Here is a 25,271-nt window from a genome sequence, read left to right as displayed (position 1 = left end):
GCCGCCAGCCGAGACGTCACTCTGGTTCTGTATCTGCACAAGGGAGGCTACGCGGATCTATTTTCAGGAAGAAATGCACCATAGCACACGCTATGTGATCCGTTCGCCATGTCGTAATACGGCGCACGGGAAACGAAGCGGCGCTTTCTTTCTTCAAATACCGATGTTCACGTGAGCAGCATAATAATACAAATTACTAATCGGCACGGCAGCAGGGACCAATTCATTGTGCAATGTGCCACGAACTTTCCACGAAAGTGTTGCTTTAGGCGTTAAGCCACCTCACTTGTTGAATTTCCTCGAACACAGACTTGCCTTTTCGATCGTGGTAAGTATTCGCAATAGCGTGCAGACCCACCACAACACTGTGTGCTACAGATACCGCTAAAGAGCATAGATTGTTATCCTAAGCGTTTTTGTTACAGCCCATGTCATCCCACAATTTCGCGGCGCATCAAGTGTTTTCGCGAGCTCTGATAAAACGTTCATTTCATCGGGCGCATATCAGATTCAAGTCAAAACTGCGAAATGAAACGTGGGCAAAAGCAAATAACACCAACGACAGAGACGAGAGCAGAGACTGCACTCGTCTCCATCATTTCTGTGCCTGCATTTTATGTACGTTTCATTGCACAGTCTTCACTTGAATCTGAAAATACGTTCGCTAAGAGGCCCTTGCTAGGATCTTTCCTCAAACATCTCAGAAATAAAAAGGGAAAGTGTTACAGAGTTGCGGTTTCCTTTTCAGATACCTCGCAGCATTCCAGAACTGTTTCGCCCACGGTGCACGAAAAATTTCATCAAGAGGTCCAGAGAGACCACACACCCTGCGCTTTAGTGCGCCGTGTCCTTATAAAATGTAACAGCGCTGCGCGCGCGATGCGCAGCTTTTGTGGTTTTGTGGTGCGCGCTACATGAAAAACGAACTCGCCATCCTCGTTTTCGAGCGGCAACGAGCCACGGAGGAAAGAGAGCTCCTTCGAAGCAGAGTGCAAACGAAATCCACGCGACGGGCGCCCACCGCAAGTCGAACCGCAAAACGCGCCCCCGTCGCATTCTCTCGATATAGCCGATCGCTGCTGCCAGGTCCCGGCAACGCCGCGCAGCGCACGTTGACCGCTCGGCGGCGACGGATCCTGCATGTCCTCGACGCAGAACCGCGTACGCCGACTTTCATCACAAGGAAGGAAGCCCCGGAGCAAAAAGATAAACACACGCACGCACGATCCAGTTTGGCTCGACAGCGATGGCCGTGAAAGCGGCGGCTGCGCCCACGTTGGCGCGCCACTCGAGGCATCGCCCCTCGCGAGGATGTGGCGCGTCTGCTGGTCAAGGATTGCGTGCTGTGGGCAACAGGGCCGTCGCTCAGGTTTGCTGCCCCACCCGCTCAGAGCGCTAAAACAAAGACTGGGCAAAAATTCATGAGACATTCCACTCTGTGATGGTGGATGACCAGCGAAGCTGTTTAGCACACGACACAGATGTGACACAGAATTTTGAACACAGGTACGAACATATTTATTGTTCCGATCGGTAGTCATCGTGACGATACGAACGCACATACATACATTGGCGTATCACCTCTGTTATTAAACGCGTCCGTCACGTAAGACAATGAATGGCTCAGACCTCCTTAAGCAATGGCTCATACTCCCATAAACGGGGCCTCCCCATCACGACGACAGAAGTGAAATTCTACGCTGGAATGATGAGCGGCAATGGAGCCAGCTGTGGAAGAAGAAGACGACGACGACGAACGCGGGAGCAATGGCACGAGCGCGTTCGCGCGGTCGGTTCCACCCAGGCCCCGAGGGGCGCCAGCTAGCAAGCTGTGGAAGAAGACGACGACGCTCGCGTCATTGCTGATGATGATAGTTTCTGCACAGAGACCCCACGAAACCCCGGATCTTAGCCATATACAGCTTTGCTGTAAAAGAGCTGGTTGGATCACTTGGGTGCACGCCCATGCCGGACGGTATCCTTGAAATCACCATATATGCCTCGCTTTGTGACTGTGTTCAGGAACATATATATTGAAATACCACGGTCGAGACGACGCTTTATTCCAAGAAAGAAAAATGGCGCCGACGCAAAAACGAACACGAGCCGATGATTGATGATGGCTTTGTACAGATGAAGATGAAGTCCACATAAATGCTTACAATATATGCTCCTCAACAAAGTTACCCTCAACCTCGCTTAGAACTGTTCTCTGTTTCTACAACCACGGCAGTAGAAACTACTTCGACGCAACATGATGTCTGCGTGACAACCGCATCGTTATCATGGTTATAACGACGTTTCCTTTCTAGAACATTTCCTAATCTTCTTGGAAAGGTAGCGCTAGCGGACGCGACCACAATAAACTAAGGCGAAAGACACTGAACTGAAACATTTATGAAGACATATATAAAGAACCCACCGGTTTCACGTGACGGTAGCGTGAAATAAAATCGAACAGGGAAAACATTTCACCTATCTGAACATGCACACATGTGGCAGTCCTTTAGGACAAGATACTAACATAAGTTTTCTGTTGCTCTCTTCACTTCCATTTCCCTTCGCTAATTTGAGTTCCAGGTCAGAATACTGATTCGGGCCGGCATCTCAGCTTCTATTTCATATTTGATAAAGTCATCTCTCTCACTCCCCAAAAGCAAACAAGTAGCTTGCATTAAGCAATATCGGTTGCATGCGAGAGTGCATAAACTACCCGTTCGAGATATCAAGAGAACAAAGTTCAATAAAAGATTCAGCATGCGAGTCAACGCCGCGTGTGTCCTTAGCCTTACTTTCTTGTGGAACCGTCCGTAAGCGCTTCCTTTTCAAGATGATGATTCGCGAAGTCGCGCAAGTAAATGACCGTGCTGAATATTTCCTATCGGCGATACACGAGGGTCAAGGACAAGAGTGTTCGCAAGTGTGATCCGTACTATAGAAAGATCCCACAGTGACAATTCCGAGACGAGCTGGTCGGACTGTCAGGACGGAGCACAGCCGACGGCACAAAGCTCCACAAGTTTCTCGTAGCTGATGCCGAACCAACAAAAAGTGTCGAGGGACTCCTTCGGACCTGAGCTGCGCGCCACAGTTCCTCAAGGATGAGTCTTCCGGGTCACCAGCAAAACGTTGAAGAGCGACCAGCAAGCTCTGACCAGGCGACCTAACGCAAAACTGTACAACTGCGTGTCGAAACGATAGATTTAAGTAATAACAGCTCACAGAAAGAGAACCAGTATCTTTTTTTTATTATTATTATTATAGAGCAGAACGCTTCGTCTGCCCAGAAGTAACGCCAGGAAATTCGTTTAGTTTAAAGTAGGAGGTGCCTAGGCAGGCTAAATGCCAGCAGTATTGCCCACCTTAACAACGTGAAGGCACGCACAAACGCACTAATACGTTCGCATACAGCACCGGTTGTTTCAACAAAGCCCCCACAGGTTCAATGACATCACTCACGTCGATCTTGAGAGCGGAACCAGAAACACGCAGGATTCCTTCCTCCTGCAGGGCGTGGCGACGCAAATGATCCAGAATCTGAAATTTAAAAAAATTGATGAACGCCACAAAGTATATGTGCGATGCACACCGCTAAATTTATTCGCTGTACTCAACACTTAATCAGTAATATTTCAACGACAACGACTGTGCGTTATGGCATGCCTAAACATCTCACAGTACTCGTTATAAAAACAATTCTGGCAGAACTCAGCGCACGGTGAATGTGTGAAATTCTTCTCCTCTAAGTTCTGTGTAACCCTCGTTGATGTTGATGTTGAGTCGTGGTTATTGCAGATCTGAACGCATTACTCACAGTGGGGGATTCCCTTCTCAACATGGCGCATGCCCACGCGGTGTAATGACCACACAAATGAGAAATTAGGTGCGCATGCGTAAATAACAAAATTTCGATAAAGCTAGCAAGTAAATTTGTTTAATGAGAAAATATATAGACACTCAACTTCACTGCTTTGTAGCTAAACGCTCCTCGCTCAATGCACGCCCTGGTATCACTCTGTTCGCTTCACTTCTTTCTCCACGCTCGGCTGCTTTTGATGCCGACTTTTTTACTTCTCTGTGACAGTGACAAGAACTTTTATTGGTCCTGAGAAACTGGCCAGGGGGAGCCGAAGTCTCCCTCAGGTCAAGTCGTGTGCCTAACATGTTCTTGTTCTTGCATCCAAACACGGGCTCATACCCGTCACGGTGATTGTCCAAGAGCAGGCGGTTTTACACGTGTTTTTATGGACATTGTAACCAAAATATGTTTGCATGGCAAAGCGTTAGGGGGAAGAATAAATGAGAATATACCTGTAAAGAATTTTGATATAGGAATAATTTACCTTCAAGAAATAAAATAAAATAAGTTACTGATAACTTAGCTGACTTCAATTTTCTGTTAGCGACTTCTTCGCTTCGTGTTCTGCTTGTCTATTCGCGCAAGTCAACAGTGGCTCATAACCCTGGCTCAAGTTCGTGCGAAAGCAGTTAGAAACAGCCATCATATCGAAAAGTGCGCGATGTTTCCAAAGAATGCTAATGACATCAAAAAATTGTCGCTCGAAAATGTTCGGCCGCACTTACAAGCGAAGTGAAGCCACGGTTCGGAAATAACCTGGCTGATGGGGATCCGCAATTCGACAGCCGCTATCTGTTCGCTGACTTCGCACCATCGTATGTATAAATGTATTAGTTTTGTTAATTCCTTGTTTTGAATGCTAACCTGATACGCTGCCAAACTGATGTATATATGTATTTCCAGCCTTCAAGTTTATGTATCTTATTGTTGCATGGATCCATACTAGCATGATGCTACGGATCCAGATGATTATAAACATGTATTTCTGTATGACCATACTTTGTCTAATAAAGCTCAGTTCAATTCAATTCAATTCGAGTTCTTAAGAGCCGTTAACGGCTTAAATGAATCGCCTCACCTCGCGTATGATGACTGGCACCTTGTGCTGCACAGGAGCGTGCCGCACGTTGTCCTGCTCCAGCAGAGTCGTCAGTGGCACGCCGTACAGCGGGCCAGTCTCTACGCAGTGCACAGCGAGGGACGAAAGCATGCATTAATACAGGCAGAGAATGCGTACGCGGCTGCCCGCTGAGAGGGAGAAAGCAACACGAGGAAAGGTACAGACATCCGAGGAGTTCGGTTTACTACCCTACTGGAGGGGTAAAGGACAAATGGAATCGAAAGAGGAAAAGAGTGAACACTGCGCTCACCCAAGAAGATGAGCAGCGAGAGAACAGACGCTCGTTCACGAAACTATAACCCTTAGCAGCAACCAGCAGCATTCACAACCCGGATACTGAATCCCAATACAGAGTTTTAGATTACCCGCGTAGACATTCCTGCTCCCGCTTTAGCTTAGACGTAGCCTCCCCATGATGATGATGATTTCTAGAGGCATCCTCTTCGAAACGAGGCGGCGACAAATAGACACCCTGCCTGCTTGAGCTGATCAAGTATCATATACATTCACTGCAGTCGAGCTTATTGTCTAACTCTCGTTGATAGTTTCTGTCTTCATTAATACCTGTATCTCTTATATTGTACAGTTACCTGTGCCTCCGGCTCTTTCAATTTCTTCCACGCTTTCCTTTTCCTTTTTTTCCCACCAATACTCTAAACAGATCTTCCTTATCTCGACTGCGGATGAGTTAATGCTTCCATCCGCTTTCAATCCCACGCTACCGGAAGGTGGACGTTCGCAACGGTTCTTGCTGGGTGAATACCTTGTCATTTCATTACGATATGCTCAGTCGTCTCCGGGTTTCTGTTGCAGCAGACACGTGCCTCATATTTACTCCTTTGTAAGTTTCTCGCACCACCTTATATCCATTGAAGCCCCAAAGTGCTCTGTTTCTTTACAGCTGCATTCCGCTTCAGTCTTCAGATTATCTGTGAATGTTTGAGTAGGTCTTTCCTTCGTTCACGTACACACCCAAATACTTATATTTTTTGTCACTTGCAGCATTTATATTGCAGTAACGACGCCGGTAGCGACATTTGGTGACGCTTTGTGGAACAACAACGCGTTATAAACGTTTTTATGTGTTACACGGGAGTTTTCGTCGAATGAAAACAGAAGCAAACTGCATGCTGATGATGACGTCGCTGCCTACACTTTACACCAACAGCAAAGTAGAATATAGTAGGCCACTGCATTAACAGGTCTCGTGTCATTGCGGGTTCAACTATTCACCACAATATGGTGCCACCAACTCTGCCACTCACGTAAACGGCTCTTCTAACCCAGTATTCCGCTACGGCGTAATACGTATGTGGGCAAGCTAGAAACTCGCCAATAAAGAAATGTTCCGCTCACTCACTCGCACAAACGCAGGCGAGCTAGCTGTCCCGATGGTGAAATCCTTCTCGCCAGCGGTTCTGAAATGCTTAGCCTTCAGATATACATTAACGGCACCACGGCTCGTTCCCGGGCCTCTCGTTTATAAGGTTTTCTTTTTACTTTAACAGCACTTCATGCACAACGAAACAGTACGCCAAGCTGGAGCCTAGACAACTAAAACAAGTTAAACTACTAAAACGCAACAAACTTACGTTTTGTTGCGTTTTATGTACATAGCGGTCTGCAGTCAGTGAGTAAGATCGTGCTGCAGCCAGAAGCGAAAGAAAACTGCTAAACCTGACGCACTAGTCGCGTTCAGCAGAAAGATCTTTTACGACGCGATTCCAATTCAACGTGAGCTCACTTTTGTTGTAGAAACCTGCGTCTGCCGAAATATGCGAGATAGCCACTTTTCAGCAATCTACGAATTTAACTTCGTTTAACTAACGTTTCCTTCCTTGCCGTCGGTTTGTGATAACACACAATAACTTTGGCTGTCTCTATAAAGAGTCTGACACTCGTCAGGGAGATCGTTGGGCGTACCTTTGGTTTTCCGGCGCGTGTTCTTGCGCCGCGCGTAAGTGATGCCCAGCCGATCGAAGAGCGCCGTGAGTTCGATGAGCGCCAGGCTGCGAACCTTGCGCCAGTCGGCCGGTGACAGGTGACCCGGTACCGTGATACCCGCGGGCTGCTCGCACGCAGTCACCAGCTGCGAAAGAATAGAATGCCACGCTGGGGTCAACGACAAGTCAAGTGAAGGAACGCGGCTTTTCAACGATAAATTTGGCTCAGTTGTTTACCTCGGCTGTTTACCATTCTCGTCACGGTACCCGCCGTGGTTGCTTAGTGGCTACGGCGTTGGGCTGCTAAGCACGAGGTAGCGGGATCAAATCCCGGCCACGGCGGCCGCATTTCGATGGGGTCGAAATGCGAAAACACTCGTCTACTTATATTTAGGTGCATGTTAAAGAACCCCAGGTGATGTAAATTGTCCCGGAGTCCCCCACTACGGCGTGCCTCATAATCAGATCGTGGTTTTGGCACGTAAAACCTCCTAATTTAATTTAAATTAATTTTCATCACGGCACATTCGCATCTAAGGCCATATCACGGGTCCTGAGTTCTCAAAATTTTTGCGACGTTTCTTCCGATTCCGTGCTCCTGTATATTTCGGACAACGCCGAGACCTTACGTACTTTTAGTGTTTTAGATATTTTCGTTAATGATTGACCAAGTTAGTGACGTTTCCTCCCATCTCATACTGTTTTCCACACTGCCATATAAAAGCAAATACCCGACACCACTGTAAAGTGGCTAAATATCCTTCCATTGTCAACTCTTCAATCATAAGTAAAAGTAATACAATGGGAGCAAACAAAACGTATGGTATCATCTGCCCGTGTGATGTACCATCTGGGAAATAAAGATTCGTATCAATCGAATGATCAATCAAATAATGAACGCATCACTAAGCAACTCAACCAATGTATATCCATGCAATGCGTCTTCGCTACATTGGTGTCAAGTTGAAAGTGAACCAGCAATAGAGCGACATTCGGTATCAGCATGCGTACTATAAGAATCAGTGTTGTCGTAGTAGAAGGTTATATGAATCAACCGAATCAACCGGTCCGCATACGTCAACGAACGGGAATACGAAAGTTTTGTTTGTGCGCACAGACCGAGATTTCAAAACATTAGCCTACTCAACCAGATTGAGCAGGAGTTGTACTTCCAGTGTGCCGGCTACGAAAAGAACCAGAATTATCAGCGAAATACGCTGTAGCAAAGAGTGAACCTGGAACACTTGAGAAAAAGAGTGAGAAGTGATAAGGGAAACACAGGGAGGTTAACCAGGTTGATCCCGGTTGGCTACCCTGCATTAGGGAAGGGGGAAATGGGACGACAATATGATTAGAAGAAGAAAACTTCACATTCTGCACGCACACACACGAACAAGCGTTGATCGTATACAGTCCTTCACGAGTGGTCATGCAGGCCTTGTGCATGCAGTGATTTCATCGTTTCGCCCACCGCAAACCTACAAGGTCCCACAGCATCTTCCGACAGCCCTTGAGAGTGAATGAAGAGCCCTAGAAACACGCGGCTTGGTCACCCTGTTCCGTTCTATAATATGAAAGCATTGCTGTTCTCATTTTGAATCCCACCCCTAGCTGCCACGAACACCGCATAGCCATTTTCGTTATTTCTGAATATTCTGTATTATTATAACCAGGAACGTCGGACATACCTTAACCGCAGCCGCTTCACTGCCTTGCCGCCATGCCAGAGTATCAGGAGATACTAAAGGAGATAAATATAGGAGATGAAAGGCGGGCCGGGGCGGTTAACCAGAATGAATGCCCGGTTCTTGAAACTTACCGAGTTGATTTTTCGGATTTTTAAGAGTAAACTGTAATACAATGTAATGCACATTTAGCGATAAAAAAATTAGCCATAGATCCAATCAGATACCATCGTAACGAATGACGTCACGCAGAGTTAGTACGGGATTAACTTCAACGCGGCTTCGCCACCCGACTTTCTATATTGCGCCTTTTTCTGGCTTACCAAGGGTCTTTTCACGGTAAATGTGGCTTTCTTGCTGGTGTAGAAGGGAAGTTTGCTAATCCGGATAAAGTTATTTTCTCCCTGCTGCCCCCATAAAACCTCGTGTTTCTGCTCGGTGCGCCCGCACGGCAAGCAATGTATTACGCGAGGCAGACTTATCTTAGTTCCTGCCCCGATTGAGACAACTCCAGCTGTCAAAAACGGCAGCCTTGAGCAAGCCCGTTAGCCCGAAACCAGAGAAATGTTGTCGACGCTCTGCGCCCCTCACAGTCCGAATCGCCCCTTCTCCCTTCTTAAGTTGCAAAACCAAACTGGCGCCGATTAGGCTGCAAAGCGACGGGACATTCCCGACCACCGGCCGGACAAGCGGTTGCGAGCGTAACACTGTCGCAAGTTAGCGCCCGCAAACGGCTTCGCGTTCAATGCTCAGAGCAGAAACCCTTGTGCAAGCGGCTTCGTAGTGACGGTCCATTCAGCAGCTTGGCTTATTCGCTCGGAGATTGCTCCGATTGCGTTGCGCCGCGCTGTCCGAAACGAGCGCACAACGAAGTGCGTTCGCCGCTACACGCCGCCGAGAGTAGTTCTTTTTTTTTCTATTATTTTTATTTATAAAAAGAGTAGTTCGTTAGGTTTGTACATACAGGGTGTTTCACTTAACTTGGGCCAAACATTAAAAATATGCAACTACCACGTAGCACGACAGAACAAAGGTAATGTTGTTTGGCGTCACTTGGCGATAGATTATTTTTCGTATTCCGCCCGACTAGAATGTTAGCCTTAATTCATTAATCGACTTCTCAATTGTTATAATTAGATGAAAAGTGTCGATGAGAAAACAGTAGAGCAACATGAAGAACTCCCGATACAGCTTTCTGTTGCTCAATACGTGCTACATAAAAGTGTTTTTTCCGAACGTGAAAGAAGCCCGTGAATACAGGCAAAGTGCCTCGAGCGGCCAGTCGCGCGGCAATTTTGCGTGCATTCGCAGGGTTCTTTTCCGCTCGGAAAAACATTTTTATGTAGCCCGTATTGAGCAACAGAAAGCTGTACCGGGAGTTTTTCATGTTGCTCTACAGTTTTGTCATCGACACTTTTCATCTAATTATAATAATTGAGAAGTCGATTAATTAACTAAAACTAATTATCTAACCAGGCGGAGTGCAAGAAAATTATGTGAGCATGTCCAAGCGACGGCAAACAACATTACCTCGGTTCGGTCCAGCTACGTGGCATTTACATATCTTTAAAGTTTGGTCCAAGTTACTTGAAACACCCTGTATAACATGCACAAGAGGCAGAAAGAAGAAAGGTCGGGTCGACGAACCAGACGAACGTCAAGCTCGTTACCTTACACTAGGTGTAAAGGTAAGGGGGAATAGACAGACGAAAGATAGAGAGAGGGAGCATTGCGGGCGCGCAGCAGAATTCACAGGGGGACTGTAAAAGGTCACTGAGGCCGGTGCCCTCCAAAAACTGCACTAGTGCACGGAAAGTCTTTTGCGCCAGCGACGGATGTGGCCACGGTCGGAGTATCTTTGATTCCCAAAATGGTGTCGAGCCTTGCCGGTTTAGAGTTGTCCGGAGAGACGTGGTAGCGGGGACAGATACACAACAGCTTCTCAATGGTTTCCTCGAACCCGCAGGAGTCGCACGTCGGGCCACCGGCCATTGCAGTACGGTTGGAGTAAGCGATCGTAAACGCCGCTCACAGCCATGAACATGTACAAGGCTCCTACCAAGGGCTACAGGCACTTAAAGCTAACTAAAGAGACAGTATAACAGTTTCGCACGGTATATCATCTCTTTCGAAGCTCTATTTGCGCCACTAGGCTGAACATTTTTTTTTCGTATTAGTAGTGGAAAGTAAGGTTAGACTTCTTTCGCGCTGCGAACCGGTGACCCCGGTTCGCAACGCGAAAGGTTCTGCGGTTCTGGGGTTCTGCGGCTGAGCACAATGCCGCAGCTTGGATTCCCTGCCGCAGCGACCGCATTCGGATGAATGCGGAGTGCAAGAGTGCACTGCAACGTGCTTTAATTGGGCGCAGGATGAGGAACCGCACCTGGTCGAAATTAATTCTGAAACAGACCAATACGGTGTCGCTATAGTCCTTGTGTTGATTATTGCCCTCTATCCTCGTCTAAGGCTCCGCCTTCCGCACGGCTTAACGCAACGTGACGCAACTCTCATATGTCGCCTACGGCTCAGAGTATAGCATTCACAGATGACCACTCCTTCCTCGTCTGAATGGCCAGAAGATCGGACTGTTAGGATTGCGGGTGCAAAGAAACGATTGCGCGCGCACATTCTATGTGATTGTCGTCCTTTCAGTGCCCCAAGAAAACCACTCTGCAACACGCTCGACAAATTTGAGAACCGTCGTTACGGAAAAGAAAACTGTTGGACCCTGGTTCATGCCAACGTCGGCCAGAGTAGCTCAAAAAGCGCTGTAGCTTGCGAGTTACCCCCCACTTTTCCGTCTCGGGCATAAGTGTCACGTGTGTGTTTCCATAGCCTCTTTCGTGGACGGATAGTCTTGTCAAAAAAAAAAAAAAATAAGCAATCCGACACTCCTCCTACTAACGTCACGCGAGGGATGACGCAGCAGAGTGCCGTGCGCACTGACTCACCCCGATTTATACCTTAAACTCGCTCAAGAAGACATTGTCTTTGATCGACTTCAACTATAGGTTGAATCGCCTTCCAACTTTTTCAATTTTGTACCCTAATGCCAACATTCCTACCAATTAAACTTCTAAAATTCAACTTAAACAATTTGGCAATCTCCAAATGATGCTGGAAAAAGCCACGTCACGGTTACCATGGCACGGGAATGGCAGGCTAAAGTTTCGCCACCAACACTTTGTATTTCCTTCCTTTCTGACTTACCAAGCGTCTGTCGATAGTAAGGGTGACCCGCTTGTAATTCTAGGGCGCTATCACGTAAAATGATTCCAAACCATTTTGATTCCAAACTCCTGACGTCAAATTTACGTAACCACCGACGCAAGCATCGGGCGGTGACCCGCAGCGCTGTCTGAACAACCCCATCAAACACTCTCCTTGTTTATAGGAAGTCACCTTTGTTCGCTTTCAAAACCAATAACATTGTCTACGCTCAGCGGTTTTTCTTATCTAATTGGCTGACAAGAGGCGACTCGAGGAGCACGCTATAGTGGAGAGGGTTTCGATGGGGCCGAGCCAGCACAGTGAAAATAGATAACCCCACGAAGAGGGTGGTGCCGGCTTCTCCGATTGGTCCGCTTCGCCTTACTTAGCTTGCGGTGGCTGGTCGAAAATCGCGGCGGATTGCAGCGGAAGGATAAGAATGCCGCTAAAACGGATCCCCAACAAGGAAGAGTTGGCAGAGCGATGTCGTATGCGTGCCGAAAGGGCTCGATAACGTTTTACTGCCACGCAAAAAGATTTATCACGCGCAAATAAATACATGCTCACCGGCACGTGCGAGTAGCGAGGGCCTGGGCCGTTATCTTGTTATAGCGATGACTTTAAAGTAATAATGCCTTTTCGCGCTTATCGCGCTTTGTCAGTGGCCAGAGCGACGGTCCGCTCGCGCTATCAACGGGATCAGCCGGCCGTGAGTGGTGGATGATAAGACTATTCCAAAATAAGTCATAAGGCATCACTACAAAATCGGGGCCCTGAGCGATCGGCGGGCAGCCATCTTTGATTCCTTTCGGAACGGGGCAGTCTGTGGCTATTCAGAAAAATTTTCAGTTTTGTTCGGCATATTAATGCATTTTGTTCGCGTACATGTCACTTTGACGTGGTGAGTTTTCGCGGTTTTGTGACGTCGCGTGACAGACAGGCGAAGTGGGCGTAGCCAGAAAACATTGGACCAATAGCAGAGGGCTAATGGTGAAAAGACCTCGAATCAGGAATGATTATTTTTCTTTTGTGCGGTTTAATCATGCATAACCACTGTGTACACGTTATATCAGATGGGGAGCTATCGCGGTTTTCGTGACGTTGCGTGACAGACAGGCGAAGTTGGGAGCGGCCCGAAAATGTTTTGACCAATCGTGGAGGCTGATTGCAGAAATTGGAATCAAAACAGTTTGGAATCATTTTACGTTATTGCGCCCCTAGAGGCATAACCCGCCAATCTAGTTCAACTTCATATTTCATAATATTCTTGTAAAAGGATGCTTCCTGATTCGAATTCATGCAAACGCACCACACTCCACTGAACAGATGCTGCGCTTGAGGTTACCGTGTTGTACTGTACACAGGGTTCCGATGGTGGTGACCGTATACTGAGGTTCTTTATGCGTGCTTGCGACTTCTTCTTATGCCTGGTGTTTGTAGAGAGTTTCTTTTTTTCTTTATTATTGTTCGGGTAGCGTACACGCATGTGATTTTGGGTTATAGCCGGCCCCAAAGAGGCTCTAATTCCTTCCCATTTTCTTCTACACTTACAACAACAACAACAACAACAACAACAACAACAACAACAACAACAACAACAACAACAACAACAACAACAACAACAACAACAACAACAACAACAACAACAACAACAATAATAATAATAATAATAATAATAATAATAACTACACAATACACTGTACAGTCCTACGTTACACCACACCGGGAATACATAGGTTAGCGCTCGTACCATCGCTATTAATAAGTGTCGACAAGAGATACCAAGCCGCGTTGAACTTCATATCAGTACGCTATAGTCGGTGACAACATAAAAATTAAAAGCTTATACGTACGCTGTTCAACTCCGACTAAATTTCCATAGATCACAAACCCATTTATTCGCCCGTAGGCACGCGTACAACCGTGGTATGAACATTCTTCTTCTTTCTGGGGTTTTACGTGCCAAAACCAGTTCTGATTATGAGGCACGCCGTAGTGGAGGGCTCCGGATTAATTTTGACCACCTGGGGTTCTTTAACGTGCACTACAACGCAAGCAAACGGGCGTTTTTGCATTTCGCCTCCATCGAAATGCGGCCGCCGGGGCCGGGATTCGATCCCGCGACCTCGTGCTCAGCAGCGCAACGCCTTAGCTGACTGAGCCACCCCGGCGGGTTGTGGTATGAACATTGAGTACAACATAAGTTACATAACGTAACGCACATACGTATGCGTCAACCAATTACGTTCGCTTATTTCGATTTCGGTTTCGCATATTGGAAACAATTTTTTTTTTTACAGATCAATTTTTCTGTCACTGGTTTCAGAGTGAAACTTGAACGCCTAGGCAAATTCTACGGGTGATCCTGATATCACTGCTCGGCAAAAGGTAACATTTTAGCTTGAAAAAAAAAACAGCTTTTATTCTCCAATTAACATAGCATTCACATTAGCAGAGCAAAGTCATTAAGCTGTGAGCGGATTCCAGCTGACTATAGGCTCTCCTTCAAAACTGAAGGGTAGGTGCACTGCGTTTTTGTGGGCGGAGCCTAGGTTGTCACCGCCTATAAATTGCTCTAAGCACCGGTGCTATGCATGCGCCCGCTCAACGTGCCGGCCGCCCACGCATGATGGCACGCGCCGGAAGAGATCCGGGCATTCGCATTCCCAAACGTCACGCTACAACACGATAAGATAGTTTTCCCCAGCCCAAAGACGTCTCGCACGAATCGCGTTAACAGTCCACTCGGTTTATAGTATACCTCGCAAGAATTCCGCGGGCTCCTTAACCCGCACTTGCAGAACTCCCGAAGCAGCTAGCCTCTCAAGCTTACTGTCGTTTTCCCCCTTCCTGTTTCTCGACGCGGTCTCGACAACAAATTGCAAAGTCACGCCCACCACAATGCTCACCGCGGTGCGCACTCTTGCGTTTTGTCCTTCTGCACTTATCCGGCAGCTCTTGGGAAGCCCAACGACAGAACGTGCTGCACTTTCAAACGAGCCCGAATGCTCTGAAACGGGAGGCGTTTTTTTTTTTTCTCCCGTCTGAACAATTTCTTTTTATTAATTTCTTGTTCTTTTCTTTATTTCTAGCAAGCACGACAGACAACCAAGGAACCTACGCACCGAATTAGCCTAGTCCACGCGCAATCGCATGCCCACCGCGTTTTCTTAGCGTATCGCACGCGAACCGTTCGCTTAGGCGCGAAAAAGCGTCGATGGAAAGGCAGGCCCCCCCCCCCCCCCCCAAAAAAAAAAAAAAAAAAAAAAACGCCAGGAAGGAAGCCCGTTTGGAACGAAGTCCATTCACAACAAGAGCAGCGCGAGATAGGAAAATTTCAAAAAAAAAAAAAGGAGCCGTTACAAAGAAAGGATAGAGACAGGAAGGTAACGACGCCGCCCGAGAGTCCGATGAGAAGAAAGCGCGCGCTCGCGCGTGTGGTCGGGAGTCGGAGCGTTGGCCGGACGCATGGCGCGAGGCGAGATCTCCCGAGGAAGCATCCGACACGCGAGCCCCGTATGTACGAGCCTCGCGCGGAAGTGCAACGGTCGCTGCTTTGGCGCGACGTTTAACGGCCGCGGACACGAAGCGTCCGCAAACCCGCGTTTTCCGGTAGAAAAAAAAAAAAAAACCTCCAATTCGGGCAGATGTCATTCAGATACGATGACTATCCAAGCATCCGAATAGCCGAAACGCGTAATGCATGAGGCGTGTACTGCATCCAGGCTCCTATCGCGCTCTTTCCTCTGCAAACGTTGCACCACGCCGTTAACTCCGCGCAGACCATGTCACACACACACAGTGATCCAAGTTGCCTTAAGAGAAGTCCATCGAAGAGCGGCGCATGCCCGATGGCACATACCCTCGCGAACGGCCCCCGTTCTGAGATTGCACTATAACTTCGGGGTCGGCCCACGTTCTCAGACTGCACCATCTCCGGGATCGGGCCACGTTATTTGGTTAGATAACCAGATCGCCGGAAAAAATACTGGTCTGGCAATGCCGAGAAAGCTATTCGCATTAAAAGCTGGAAGTCGATTCAACGTCTACTTGAAGTCGACAAAAGACAATGTCTTCCCGGTCGAGTTGGAGGAGCGAACAGGGTGTGCGAACCGTACATATATATATATATATATATATATATATATATATATATATATATATATATATATATTTGCGAGGCCCGCGCTCGAGCGACAACGTTTGATCGACGCCAAGTGGAGGTTGAATCGAACTTCCTACTTTTTGTCATCAAATATCGTAAGCAGCAGCATCACAACCGTCACCGTCATCATCACGATCATCATTACCACGGTCATGATCATTATCATCATCATCATCGTAGTAATCCCGTACCCAGTGTCCCCCGGTTGCACATAATCAGGACGCAGTGGTCCACACCAAACTTGGCATCAAGGAGGTTCGTTGAAGAACGGCACATGCCCAGTACTGAGAAAGGATTAAGGAGGTATGGGCAAAACGCTAAACTGTAAACCGTGCATAATTACCTGATTAACTGAATTCATTCAACGAAAATAAAATTCCTAGTCAATTTTATATACGCATGGCGACAAAAGAACAACTCTATTTTACTTGATCATTATCAACGAATACCTCTTTTCAGCGCCCACCGTAAGAGCGCCCACTGATAGCGGCGTCCTATCACTTGCAATGCAATGCAGCTCTGGAAGTGTGCAGCAAGGCGCGCTCGTAAAGTTCACCTATTACAACACGCCCCCCTCACGTGTGTGGTGTTTTGCTTGTCGACGTTTGCCTGAATTCAGTGACGCGGGCAGTTTTATTGTTTCTTAACCTGATCAGTCACATGTAGTGAGTTGGGACCGCCAGATAATTCTTTACTTTAGTTGTTTTTGTGCGACAACGCTCGCCGACGGGCTTGGTGTCCGACGAAAGGACGAGCACTCTACGCCCAAAGCGTTCGCTGGCCTCCAAAGAAAGTATGTTCTGTGCAGGGATGCGATTTCGACACTCGTACGGCTGACCTTTTCCTGAATCCCTTTCCGCGGTGAAATATTGAAACGGCCACCGAGTGAAATGGCGGGGCATTTGAATATACAGCTGTAATGGCAGGCCTCCGAAAATAAATTTCGCGCCTTATAGAACAAAATGACGTCACTACTGTTTTTAACGGTCATGACGTCACGTTATTTTTTCTTCCGCCGGAAGTGTTCCCTCCTCACACAAATGGCGCTAAGTCCCATGAACGCCTAGGGAGCCTGCATGAAGCAGCGCTTGAATGTAGGCTCCCGATGAACCCCCGATGAACCGCCATGTTTTGAACGTACGGGCTTCTATGGAAGCTTCGCTACTATTTATATTTACCTTGGCTGCTCCACAGTTCTGTGTTTGCCTAGTGCGTGCCTGATTGCACACGTCACGTGGTCACAGAGACGCGCTTGTGCTCTTGCTCGCGCGGTCGTCGTCGTCGTCTTCCACAGCTGGCGAAAACATTGCTGCTGGCGCCATCTTGAAAGCGATCGTCTTACGCGAAGGACGGACTGACGCTCGGACAGTTTTCTCGTTGGGTAAGCGTAGAAACACTTACGCATACAAATGTAAGCATGTGTTACACGTTTGCAAAACGTGAAGGCGAAAGCCTGCCAACTGTGGAAGAAGACGATGACGAACGCGTCTCACGAGCACGTATATATATATATATATATATATATATATATATATATATATATATATATATATATATATATATACCAGAAAAAAGCGATTCTGGGTCCGGGTAAATATTCAAAGTGAAGTAGACGCGCGTATGAAGCGGTTTATTGACGTTTCGGCCGGGGTCCGGCCTTCATCAGAATACATGGCGTCAGTACAGTTTATATACGTGTGCATATCAACCGAATGAAGATATGTTTACATGAGAAACGATAAAAATGCGCGAACAAAATGCATGTCAAGCGTTCAAAGGACAGCTGATACGTGTATACACAGATGGCATTTGCAAACACATCATCTAAAAATACAAAGCATAAAAATGCACAGAAATGAAGTGCAAAAACCAATCGTCAGGTGACAACAAAAGACGTCACCCAATATGGGCTATGTTATCAAAAAAAATAAAGGGGGGGGGGGGGGGCATTAGTGACGTACTCGTATAAAGGAGAAACAAGTGACGGGCTACGATGACAGACAACTCAGTTTTCCTACACTTTCATTCAAACCACACGCGACGGTATCAAACTTATAGATAAGGAAGGATTCACGGGCTTCTCTATCATAATTTGAACGAAATCCAGATTCAAGCAACGTGACTTTCAGTTTATCGAATGAGTGAGCAGGGAGGTGCACCTGTCTTGAGATGGGCACGTTGGGCAACGTGTTAGCGTGAGATTTATGATTGTTAAAGCGCAATCTAAAAGGCCCTTCTGTTTGTCCGATGTACCGTTTTTATATATATATATATATTGATATATATATATATATGACGAAGGCTGGTCCACCAGCCGAAACGTTGCAAAATACACTGTGCTAATACAACGTACGTCGTCTTCTCTTTTCTTCAATATATATATATATATATATATATATATATATATATATATAATCGCAAGACAGCGACCAACCTAGCAGCCAGCTGCAGCCACGTGACACCCGAAACAGTCGGCGAAGAAAAGTAAATCAAAGAATCTGTTACATAAAATTCACCATTCCAAATTAACAGATCGGTGTGCTTTAGAGAAGCCTATAAGCCGCCGTTATTTATCTTCAGGTTTTACATAGAAAGTTATTTTTTCTTTCGCAAAACGGAGGTGGGCATACTTGATCAACATACAAGGGTTTTATATAAGCCAGTGCTCTTCCATAGCACCTTTGTATACAGGGTGTTTCATTTTAGTTGCGCCAATTTTTTTTTAATGCCTGTGGCAGATAGCACAATTATAATCCTTGATCGAAACTACTTGATGAGGCGTCCATTACTTCCACGAGAAATCAACACGCCTAATTGAATAATTAACATAATTACGCTAATTAAGTTTTCAATTAATTATTTTACGGCACATCTTGCAATCCACGACTTATAGCCGCCGAGATCGCAAGGCACTTGGAACGAACTCTCAGGACTGAACCAGTTTCGAGATATTATTTTCAATGTGTCCGACGAAATGCACGGGCGTTCCAGTTCACTTTGTGATTCAATGCATAAAACAGCGTGTTCCTCAAAAAGCGTTTTCCTTTTTGAACCAAAAAATAAAAGGAAAAAAGTCATCGGCGGTCATCAGCGCCCAAAGGATTGGATGGGTTGTACTTAGTACCGTGACGTTGGCTGTCCGTTCCACTGAGAACAGTGTACGCATCACGGTGTGGTTTGCACTTATCTATTCAGCGGGAAGGCTTATGTGTTTGACTACAATGGCCTAGTCGCCATCGCAGTCAAACAGCTAGCTAACCCAAAATCATTTATGAATGAAAGCAGAGGTGATAGAAAGGGCCCTTGCAGTATTAACAGTAAATCAATCAATCGATCAATCAAAATTTTATTATAGTGGCCAGAAACAGCTACGGAGCCTTTGTACTTAAACAGTACTACGCAAGACGCAACGCACAGTATTAGGTGCACTTAAAGAGTATTACGAAGGACAACGTACAGAAAACTCCAATGTGGTAGACAAAACAATTTGAGCGAGAGAAAAAAATATTAAAGGTAAGTATAAAAAGATTAGGCGAGCGTAACAGCAAGTTAATCATACAACATAATTATCTACACATGTGCAGAACACAGGGAATGCACTCTGGAATACGCCGATGCAGGCCAAATACTATTTACATGTCTTTAAGTCGTCTAGCCATAGGACGGTGACTACTGGAACAATTAAGGCCACGCAGAAAACACGGAAAGCTATGTAATAATAATAATAATAATAATAATAATAATAATAATAATAATAATAATAATAATAATAATAATAATAATAATAATAATAATAATAATCTTAAACTGTTCAATGGATAAGTGAGTATGTGTCGCATTTTATTTGCTTCGCGCGCGAAGCATCCCGCGGAAATTATACGATGTTGAACACATTTCGTTAATATTCGGCTTGGATGTCACCGGCCCGATGATGGTGGCTGGAACGCATCAGACACCATAGCCAATACACCGTGGGCACCACTTACAGAACACTGCTGTGGAGGCACCCCATATTCGACACTCTCCACGAGAAGGCAGTCACTAGCAAGCACAGAAAATGTTCGGTCATTTAAAAAATAGGCTGTCATGTTCTGGCCACTACGCTGATCAACGTACACTGCTTGCCTGTTGCCAGGTGAAGGTTGTATTAGAACCCTATACCTCGGGTCGCAGAAATCCTGGAACGAGCCGAAGCCCGCTCTTTGCGTCACCGGTAGCGGATGGACTGGCGCCCTACCGCGCCAGATCCGCGTCAAAGACGAAATACTGTAACACATTTTGCTGGGCGCGCCCATTTCCCTCTTGAAGTTAGTTAAAAAGTCCACGTAACCTGTGCTGAAGCTATCACCGTTAAACGTTGCGTAAGAATTGGCCGAAAACAGTTCATAAGTGTCGAAGAACACCAGGTCAATGAGGTCTCCCAACAAGTTCAGGGCGTCCTTAGCGAGTCGCTTGTTGGTGCCCACCATGAGGGTGATCTTGAAGTCTTCGATGGGGGCGTTGACGCTAACCAGTTCTCTGACCACGGTGATAAACGACTGCAGCCCGCCAAACCTGCCCTTGAAGTACTGCTCGCAGGCCCGATCCTCGGTCAAGTGGATGTTGAGCCCGTGGAACCGCACATGATATAGCATCACGATCACCATCTGCGCCAAGTTGGTCTCCGCTAGGGTGACATTGCCAAGCAGCGAGAACAAGCCGCTATCCTCCAGGTAGCCACCCAGGGTGAAGAGTACTCTGGTGTCGTTGCTGTACTTTCGGGCAAAAGACGTGATGTTATAAAAACCGTTGTATGCATCGAGCTCTGGCGCCCTGCTCATTAGGCTGCCGTCGCTTAAGTTTGCGGTGAGGGACCAGTAGATGACTTTCGGGCAGATCGGCCACGGGAACTGGTGCAGCAGGAAGTCGATCCCGGGACTCAAGCGGAGCCTCGAAATGTTGAAGATGCAGTACACTGGTTCGCTCGGGTTTATCGCTCGGAGTGTACTCACGTTGAAACTATCGTGTGTGATGTCGTTGACATCGACGTAAAAGCTCGGACTGGTCTTGCGACAGCCGGCCGGCACTGCCGCGGTCGTTCTTGGCGGGACAGTCTCTGTCGGGATAGGAATCCTCGGGCCCTTCTCGTGAATCCACGGGCGCTCCACGTGAATCCTAGTGCTGATACCGCCATGATCCAGCTTCGGAGGGAGGTTGCTGCTGACCACACTGGCCTTCACTCTCGCCAACCCTCCCGAAAAGAGCGGCATCAGGATGAAGGCGAGCGGTACGACTATGATGATGCTGCCGACGCAGCAGAAGACCCAAGCGATGAAGAGCAGGCTGCGGCTGTCCGGCACTTCCTCGCGCACCATGTTCTCCTGGCTGCTGAAGAAGTCGTCCGGGCCCAAGGAGTTCGCGGCAGCGGGATTCTCCGGTGGCCGCTCACCTTCGGGTGCCGGTTCAGGTACCGGTTCAGGTGCCTGTTCGGGTGCCGGTACGGGTGCCGGTTCGGGTGCAGCAGCGGCGGCGGGGCAAGGCTCAGCCATCGTCTCGAGATGATCGCAGCTAAAAGGGGTTCTGCTCACCGTGTGTCAGGGGCTGCGTTTTCTTCTTCTTCCTCGTCGGCGAAGTAAAACTTGTGTTATCATTCAGTTGCCTAGTGCTTCGTTTTGAATATTTGTATTTACCCATTTAGGTATTTTGTTGGGTGTACTTTTCGATCAATCCGCCGTAGCCCTCGTGGGTACGAGCCATGTTTTCAGGCAATAGCAACAATTGTTAGTACTGATATCGAGTCTTTTTTTTTTTTTACACATGGCACATACCAAATAGCAAAAGTTTCAAAAAGCAAGAAAGTAAAATTGCTTCATGAGAAGTATAACATTTTTTTTACTTATAAGAAAAAAAAACACCTGACAAAAAATATCGGCAGAGAGATAGATCTCCTAGAGAAGTAACCGGCTTGATGGCTCTATAAACTTATAGAGTGCACTGCAAATTGTCGTGTGGCTGCGGCCAAACCACACAGCTTCAAATCATAGCGAATTTGGAATAATCCACGAGAAAGGAATATGACAAAGGGGGAGTTGGGAAAAGTATGCGCGATGAGGTGAAACGGGCGGCAAGAAAGAAGGAAATGCTCAACGGTTTTTTCGTCATTGCAATAGAAGCAAAGTTTAGAAGTCGAGCGTCCAAACCAATAAAGGTAAAACAGAAGAGATGGCACTTAGCATCGGACGCTGGTCAACGCAACCTCGCATTGACGCGACAGGCATTCATCAGCGTACCATGTCTGATGAATCTATCTAACTGATGAGTCTCCTATCCAAGGCCACCTTGGATATGAGGTTGGACGAACGCCCCTTCAACGATACTAACAGCCTAAAACGAATGTTGATGGTGATGGAAAAGATGGCAGAATATGAATACATTCTGGTTGGGATGACGACGCCAGAGAACCAGCACACACGTTCGTGTAAATTCCCATATGCCCAGGTACCCAAACTGGCAAGCTAGAAAAATGCGATAAATAAAGCGTTTATAGCGGTTATTCGAGAAGAAAAAGAAAAGCGGCTTAAAGAAGACACGAATAAGACGCGATCGAGGTGAAACGTCGCATATGTTGGCTAATTATTGTCCTGCTTAATTATGCCTTTGAGACAGTCCAGGAGATGTCATCAAAACGTTTTCAAAAAGCTGGTTTACAAATAGGATTGGCAAGGAAATAAACGATCCATTCCACAGGACTATCAAGATCCATTTTCAAAACGTAATTGAAACGTCATCAAAAATCTGGCCTATAAATGCTTTTGCAACGTTTAACTTTTTAGCCTAAACTCTTACTAAATGTGCTTGGGCGATGTTTGCAATCGTTCAATTTCGCCAGGTTTTGCAAGACTGAGCACCAGACGCGCGCTGGCCACTGTGCCAAGCACGATGTCTTGGCCAGGAACGCTTCACGCTCAGGCACTAGTCGCGTAATATCTCGTGATATCTCGTTAAAATGAACGCATTCCTGGAAATGAACAACAGAGAATGCTGCACTTGGCAGTCGCCAACGATTGCTACCGGCGCGATCCCCCCCCCCCCCCCCCCCAAAAAAAAAAAATGACGTACTTAGGCGGGCGCCCTAGGCGGTCACAAATGTAAACATGAAAAAGCAAGCGTTTATTCGAAATTAGATCACTTGTGCTATATTTGAGCTAATTCAACCTAGAGATATATAGCGAAGTTTTCACAATTTCGAATCTAACTACTAGGCTAGCATTCGTGAAAATACAATGCACACTATGCAAAATAGCAACATTTCGAGAATTAGAGTAAAAGAACGCTTAACTTTGCACTCGGCCGCGCAACGCTTGAAACAGCGAAGCTGTGCGATCGTAGCCCAGCATTTTCCGGAAGTGCGCGCGAACTTTTCATCTTATTACTCATGATGATGATAATTTTTTTTCGCGCGTCTCGGACTTACGGCCGTCACTGCGCGTTGCATAGCGCAGCTTGCAACAGCGACACCGCGTTGCAATGCCGACAACGCGTTCCAGCAGACCCTCTCTGTGAATGCGTCTCTCTCTCTCTCGCTCTCATTTTCTTTACCTCTCTCCAGAGCATAACGCACGAAACCTCTGCTTTACCTTGCAGAGCGCGAGCGTGCGAACACGCCTGTTGTGGACGAAGACGACGACGCTCGAACGCAATCATACGGTTCGCATAAATGCATGTTCTGCAAGCGAAGCATTGATAGTGATAGCAAAAGTATTAAACAATTACACGTAGCAAAGTTCGTAATTTTCTTACCAGCCGTATAAATTGCAGCGTAATTCGCTTACTAATTAATTTAACAAGCACGGCGTCACGCGTGCCCAGGTAAACATGAACAGATCTCACTTGATTACCGCCAACACTCGCTGCCATAATGACGGCGTGAGGAAGCGGCGAACGAACGCTTCGTACGGCTTCTCACATCAACGTGGTCCTGAAACACGAAATTACGCAACCTCCAACACTGGGCGCGCGGAAAAACAGCGAACATGAAGCCGCCAGCCATCTCGGCTCACCCAAGCTTTGCACCCGCCGCAGATTGCGTCCAATATACGGCGCGTGGGCTGCGTATGCACTCGGCCGCGCGCGTACTGCCGTGCGCAGTGACCGCCGCGCTAGTAGAGGAGACGCGCACTTACGTTCACCCCACCCCCCCCCCCCCTATCCCGCGCTTGATCATGTGACGTCGAACACAGTGCGCGCGGGAAAACTGCGCATCAAGCCACCATCTTTCTCGGTTCGCCCTCGCCCGCTTTTCCTCGTGCCCGCAGAACACGGCGCGCGGGGTGCGATCTTATCGCACTTGGACTTTATACGAAACATCACGGCAACTCCGACGCCGACGGCGAAAATTCGTCTGAAGTGTCCATATAATTCATATCGCAATAAAAGGACATGCCGCTCTTTTTTTTTTCTTTTTGCTTGCAACAGAAACATTCTCAGGCCGGTGGCACACATCGTCGGGATAAGAGAAGCCAATCGCGGCGCCGCACTCTTCGCGCGCTCAGCGGCGTCAGCGCGCGTCGAGGCGAGCGGAAGCAGAAGCGTCAGCCGCTCGTCCAATGTCGCCGGCCGTTGGCCACGAGCAACTCTCCGGCGCGCTTCGTCGACGCCGCGCGGTGATGGCGGCGCGCACGAATTACGGGGGCAGCCGAAGCGTGCAAGTGTGCCAGTGGTGCGCCCAAGCGTCCCGATCAGGCGGCTGGCGACATATCGGACGGCCGAGTGGCGGCCAGGCCCTCCGCCACCAACGGGGTCACCCTTTCCCCGAATTCGGACACTTTCTATATAAACGCGCCACTGCCACTTTTACTCTGGTCACCGGCATCGCGCGCGCGCGCGGCCCGCACACATCTTTCCCCGCAGGCTGGATCACAGGCGTTCCTGTTACACGGTAGGCCAATCCCGCATCATTTCTCCTTGTCCGCCTCTTGTTATCATTTTCGTTAATCCCTCCCCCCATAAATCACCACCTACGAATTAACTCTCCGCTGGCAACACGGGTGTTGCACTCCGCGAGAGTAGTCACTTGGCGAGACATGTACAATTACGGCGCGCAAGTGCAGCCGCACAGCTAGTATATTTAATATAGTAATATACTCGAACAGTATATTTAAGTGATGGCTCTAGGCCTATTTGGGGAAGCGGGAATGTAGCCAAGTGTGACACGCGAAGCTCTAGTTATGCGTCTCTTCGACGTTCATAATGGACAGATTTTAACTGCGCTAGAAATAGGGACAGAGGAGGACGAAAAAGACAGCACCTG

At 47.4% G+C, this 25,271-nt stretch overlaps 1 protein-coding gene across 1 annotated transcript in view; it reads right to left on the bottom strand.

Annotated features, from left to right (window-relative positions):
- Positions 1-25,271, bottom strand: part of LOC119462084 (rho GTPase-activating protein 18) — a 229,414-nt gene that overhangs the window by 10,710 nt on the left and 193,433 nt on the right. Inside the window, exons 8-10 of the mRNA XM_049672539.1 lie at positions 6,903-7,068; positions 4,938-5,038; positions 3,460-3,537 (exon numbers count right to left, since the gene is read on the bottom strand). Of these exons, the coding sequence (XP_049528496.1) occupies positions 3,460-3,537; positions 4,938-5,038; positions 6,903-7,068 (345 nt within the window). The remainder of the gene's footprint in view (positions 1-3,459; positions 3,538-4,937; positions 5,039-6,902; positions 7,069-25,271) is intronic.

This window comes from Dermacentor silvarum, chromosome 8, assembly GCF_013339745.2.
Source record: "Dermacentor silvarum isolate Dsil-2018 chromosome 8, BIME_Dsil_1.4, whole genome shotgun sequence".
Taxonomy (NCBI): Eukaryota; Metazoa; Arthropoda; class Arachnida; order Ixodida; family Ixodidae; genus Dermacentor; species Dermacentor silvarum.
Note: the sequence above shows the minus strand (reverse complement) of the source record. Positions and strands in the feature narration are given on the sequence as shown.